The 5,866-nt window shown below is 34.6% G+C and overlaps 1 protein-coding gene across 1 annotated transcript; it reads left to right on the top strand.

Moving 5' to 3' along the window:
• The first annotated feature begins 1,357 nt into the window (after positions 1-1,357).
• On the top strand, positions 1,358-4,365 carry LOC114651174 (G2/M phase-specific E3 ubiquitin-protein ligase-like). Its single transcript, XM_051926633.1, has 5 exons — positions 1,358-1,376; positions 2,149-2,327; positions 2,440-2,612; positions 2,730-2,944; positions 3,588-4,365. Exons 1-5 carry the CDS (start codon positions 1,358-1,360, stop codon positions 3,680-3,682), a joined length of 681 nt encoding a protein of 226 aa, XP_051782593.1. The 3' UTR covers positions 3,683-4,365.
• Positions 4,366-5,866: the final 1,501 nt, after the last annotated feature.

Below are 5,866 nucleotides of genomic sequence, written 5' to 3'. Positions count from 1 at the left end.
TATAAACTGCTGTACTCAGTTTGAGGATTTGTCATAGTCATTTATAGTAGTTTTAAAAATGTAATTAATCATTTGTCATTTGCTTGTGGCTATTCAGTTACTGTTTAAAATGTATTCAGTGAGTTCTACAATCTATGTTTGAAACTTTTGTGAAACACAGTTTTGTTTGAAATGTATGTCTAATTTAATATAGATTCTCTGTACACCTACAGTACTTCCATACATTACTTGCAATAACCATTTACTGAGGAAAAAGTGTAACATACTAACTTACTCCCTCTCTCTTCACTTAATTCCCAAACTACTCTGAATTGGCCCTTTTCAATCCAGAGAAGTAGTAGGCCTCATAGTCAAGTGTTAGGCTTTCATTCAATACCCATAACTCCTACTCAAAGGTCAATGATGGAGATGTAAACTGGTAAGATGGCCAATTAGAAGCTTTCACAACACCATCATTTGTAAGAATGATTTCTAAATCATGCAGTCACCTCGCCTTACATATGAACCAGAGCCCAGGATGTCTAAACGTTTCCACCTGGGTCATGCAGAGAGCAAGCCACTCCATACTGGAAAATGAACCACAGCCTCAGATTAGAAGGTTCTATTTCTTAATTGTTATTATGTATGTTATGCCAAAAAAGAGACGGGCACATTCTGAGAAACAGAGTTCCAAAAGGGCCAGGATATAAAATTAAATAATCTAAATCTTAAATGAGTTGAGGTTAAAGCCAGGAAAGCAACTAATCAAATTACTAAAGCCCAATACACAATCCAGAAGCCTAGTCAGTAAATCAGCAAAGGTTCTGAGTCTTAAATAACAAAAAAAAAAAAAAAACTTTTTACATGCACACATTTTCATTTGACTATGCAGAAACTTGTACACTCGCTGATCAGCACTACTGCAAACTTGTGATGGTGGTAGTATGACAGTGAAAATGATAATACAGCCACAATCACATGGTAAATTTAAATATGGCAGATTGTGTATCTAAAAATGTACAAAGTGACAGCATTTTGACATCACAAAGTAACAAAAAAGGCAATATCAAAATAAAAATACAGAACAATAGCATAAATGGATGCTACATCAATATGCTAGAATTCAACAATGTAACACTAAGACATAAACCACTGTAGCGTGTGCTAGAGATCAAAGTCAAGAAGACAACACGATCTTCAAACAGCACAGATGCAATACTCAGGTGCCCAAATTCAATACTGTGCAATCCCATCCATAAAATTTGCAAGCAAGAGGTGAGTCAAGACTTTTTAAAACAACTTGGTGACCCTCACCTTGATGTGATGGAGCATACCCCTGAAACCTTGAGGACACTTTCACCCACTGCAGGAACGAGATATGGAGGTGGTGTTTGCTGGTGAGTGCCTCTAGATAGTAAGGGATGACAGATAGGGCTTAGGTGCAATGGAAGTTGCCTGACAAGCAAGTGTGAGACAAATGTAGACATAAATACAGTAATGTAAGTAATTCTATTGACTTTCAAAAGCCCCAATTTCTAGGTCTTCCATTAACAAATATCCCAGTTATGCCTGACATTCTGGTCTTAACAGCACTGCAAATATTAGAATGATATGCAATAACAAGGGCGATGGAGAGGAGCATTTCATCTTTCTCTTGACCCTTTCTAGAAAGTGTCATGCCTGTTGTACCAGACTCATATAAACTTGTATTTACCTTATGTATACCTCATATTAACACGGCCAATCTTGGTTATGAAAATACTTCTTCATCACCTCATTGTTCCAACCTCATAAATTATTTTAAGTCAGTCCTGATGAGGCAAAGACAGGATGAAGGAATTCTGTATTGTTGTAGTGAAATTGTACAGTGAAATTCTTACTTGCATGTCCACACAACATGCAACAAGTTGCCACTCTCTGGTGCTATGATAAACAAGAATGTTACATAACTTCAAAATTTTACAGAAAACACACAAATCAGCTAACCCCTTCTATATACAGTAGAGGGTGAGTAGACAATGGAAGGATACAGGAATATACCACACAAGAAAAATCGATGGACACCTGCTCTTGTATTATATATTAATTGGGTTTTTCTTTGAGTGTGTGTGTGTTTAATTTCAAAGGTAGTTACAAAGTAGATGGTAAAACCATTTTGTCTACTTTTAGGACCTGCCAAGGATGAGTATTACATCATTGGAAGAATAATTGCTGTGTCACTTGTCCATGGTGGCCCTGCTCCACACTTTTTCTCCAGACATTTTGTAGAATACATCTGTGGTAAAACAGATGTTTCACCATCTATTCAAGATGTCACAGATCCAGACATTCAGAATGTGCTTCAGGAGGTAAGAGTTTTAATTTAATTTGATTAATAAATTGTCATTATATCAGTAATGGAAATTTTGTAAAACTATTGTTTACAAATGGAGTTTAATGGAGTGTACTTTTTAAAAACAGATAGTGTCATCCACATCTTTGTCAATCCTGAGAGACATCATGGCAAAACACAGCACGGTGCTCCTTTTGGCTGGATGTCTTCATAGCATAAAAGACATCGGAGAGAGAGAAAGTGTTGTGCAAGATTTTTTAAAATGGTACCTCTTTTCAAGAAATGCTGCATGCATTGAAAGGTACATAAACCATAAAATTAAGCAAATATGCTGAGCAGTTTTTGATTCTCTAAAATGGGCAGATACATTTACTGTATATTGTATGAAACATGACAGTGACAACTATTTTTTTAATAGATTCAAAGATGGATTGTCAACCCTCAATGTGCTTCAGAAAATTATAGAAAGTCCATCAGCGTTTGAACCTTATTTGTGCTTCAGTACTCAAAGTCTCAGCTCTGAGCTCATTGAATGCATCTTCAGAGTTGAATTTAGTGTGGCGGGTAGCAACAAGAGACGCGAAGAAGGAAGGATAGCATCTTACTGGGCAGCTTATCTACTAGATATTGAAGGTGCCAAACAGTGATTTTCTATTCTTATACAAAGACATAGAAAGATATGTTTATTGTGCTACATATTAAAGTTATCTAATTTTAATAACTCAAATTGTGCAGATTTTAATTTGAAGGAATTTATGCACCATAGATTACAGAGCAAACAAATTTATAAATAAACTTTTCTTAGATGTTTTCAAAAAAATTATATCTATTATTGTAGTACTTGATGGTTTCAGAAGTAACTACTATCATAACTGGCAAAAAAATTGTGTAAAAAGTAGTAAATATATTGTCTTAACATCAGAACTAGTGTATTGTTCAGTGTACTGTTCAGTCATAATTAGGCATGTTTTTGTTCTCTGTTTAAAGAAATACTTAAATCAAAAGTGATTTTAAAAAGCTGCTTTTTACTCAGTGTTATATGTAGTTATCACAGAAAAGAATTTCAATCTCATGTTTCTATGGAGAAAAAAGGTAAGAAAATTGCTGCTAAAATAGGTGTCAAATGGATTAATGCTGACCAACAGCAAACAATATCAAAACATAAAAACTCAAATTATTTGTGAAATTATCATTTATGGTTAGAATATTTCTTTAACCTACCTTGATGTTACATCATTAAAAGATATTTCTGTTGTGTTCCCTTTGTCCTCCTAAGGTAACATCTCGTCTACAGATCCAGCTTTAGAAGATATTGTTATGTTTGCAACAGGACTGAAGATGATTCCAACCAACCATTCTCCAACCCGCTGAATCCGAACACAGGGTCACGGGGGTCTGCTGGAGCCAATCCCAGTCAACACAGGGCACAAGGCAGGAAACAATCCTGGGCAGGGTGCCAACCCACCGCAGGACACACACAAACACACCCACACACCAAGCACACACTAGGGCCAATTTAGAATCGCCAATCCACCTAACCTGCATGTCTTTGGAATGTGGGAGGAAACCGGAGCGCCCGGAGGAAACCCACGCAGACACGGGGAGAACATGCAAACTCCACGCAGGGAGGACCCGGGAATCGAACCCAGGTCCCCAGATCTCCCAACTGCGAGGCAGCAGCGCTACCCACTGCGACACCGGATTCCACCACTGGGATTTGAGCCATGGCCAACAATAAAATTCCTGCATGATAATTCCCCGTTTCCAACTGCCAACACTTGCAGCAATACATTATGCTTGCCACTACATTCATCATATGACAGTTTCAAATTTCATATTAGCTTTGGAATTTTGAATTCTCCTGGCTTTGGGCTTTATTGATCAACAATTTGTTTATCTTTAAATGCAAAATGCTGTTTAATTGAAAGGCAATTTATTGATGTTGTCTGACTGTTTTATTAATAAGGTTGACAATATAAATGAAGTATTTTGCACATACAAAGTATACATTGTTCAAAGCTATTGTTACTGCTGGTGGTTTACAGATTGAAGTTCTTCAGTTAAAATTTCTGTACTTTATAGCAAGCCAAATTAACATTTAGTGATATCTCAAAATGAATTACAGATATCTAAAAATGCATCTATTTTAAGAAATCTATAAAGCATTTTATGATATTTCAAATAGATTTCAAGATATCTTGAAATGATGTGCTGAACATTTTGAAATATGTGAAATGCATTTTAAGATATTTTAAATGCAATTCGAGATATCTCAAAATCATTTCCTGTAAAACTGCCTATTCTTTCAATGGGACTTCCTGTCTATTTTAAGATGTCTCAAAAAGTATTTGAGATATCTTAAAATGTGCAGGAAGTTATGTTGAGATATCTGAAAATACATTTTCAGATATCTCAACATCACTTCCTGCTCATTTCAAGATATCTCAAATACATTTTAAGATATCTTGTAATAAACAAGAAGTTCCATTGAAATAATAGGCAGTTTTACAAGAAATGATTTTGAGTTATCTTGAAATGCATTTAAAATATCTTAAAATGCACAAAAGGTCAATTTAAGATATCTGAAAATTATCTGACACAATTATTTTGAGATATTTGAAAATGTATTTGAGATATCTTGAAATGCATTTGAGATATCTCAAAATGTATTGCACATACCTTAAAATGTGAAGGAAATTATTTTAAGATATCTTAAAGTGAATTTCAGATATTTTAAAAAGTAAATTACATTTTAAGATATCTGAAACTCATTTTGAGATATCTCTAAATGTTAATTTGGATTGCCATAGTACTTTTTTGCACAAGTTAACAAAACTGATCTAAGTGTTTTTTAACTTATACATGTTTTGCTTTTTTTGAAAGCTTGCATCTGCTGTATTGCTGTTATCAAACATTTGTCTTTTCCTTCAATTTAAAGAATAAATCAAGGGCATCTTCCCAGACTTGTGGTGTTTGAAGGTCATATTGTTCTTTCACATATGTGAGGTAATCTTGTATATCTTCATCTCCACAAAGACCAACAGTTTCACATTGGTCCCTCAGGTCCTGAAGCTGCTGCTGTGCAACATGAAAACCACAATCCCTTGACCAAAACCTATAATATAGGAATATAAACATTCAATGGCAAAATTAAATCTTTGCTTAAAAATATGATATAAACTTAAACTGATACTAAAAAAAATAAATTAGGACCAGTACCTTAATTTGCTCAGTGGACAAGAAAGCCTGAAAGTTGCTAAATATCCCAATATATGGAAATGATCAGAACACGTTTGGTAAATGTTGATAAATGACACAATAACTACAAATGTTGCCAACTTTCTTGTTAAAAAAACAAAGTTTGAATGTGCATAGTCTGTATAAACAACAGCATAAATTATTATGCTATAAAACCAAAAAGGTGTGTATTTGTTTAAAACAGAATATATAGATACAATTTAAAGAACCACAATAAGGCAGGAACAATCCGTGTACATGGCGTCAGTCCATCACAGGGAAGCAAATTTTTTCCTACAAACGCAGAATCGAGGTTCG

The sequence above is a fragment of the Erpetoichthys calabaricus genome, chromosome 4 (genome assembly GCF_900747795.2).
Source record: "Erpetoichthys calabaricus chromosome 4, fErpCal1.3, whole genome shotgun sequence".
NCBI lineage: Eukaryota > Metazoa > Chordata > Cladistia > Polypteriformes > Polypteridae > Erpetoichthys > Erpetoichthys calabaricus.
The sequence above is the reverse complement of the archived record's forward strand: the minus strand, read 5'-3'. Positions and strand labels throughout refer to the sequence as shown.

What these genes read in the sequence shown, in the direction of transcription:
- LOC114651174 (XM_051926633.1), top strand. An exon ending in TTCAGAATGTGCTTCAGGAG is followed by an intron (nt 2,328 to 2,439) that starts GTAAGAGTTTTA and finishes TTTTAAAAACAG; the next exon opens with ATAGTGTCATCCACATCTTT. An exon ending in TTATCTACTAGATATTGAAG is followed by an intron (nt 2,945 to 3,587) that starts GTGCCAAACAGT and finishes TGTCCTCCTAAG; the next exon opens with GTAACATCTCGTCTACAGAT.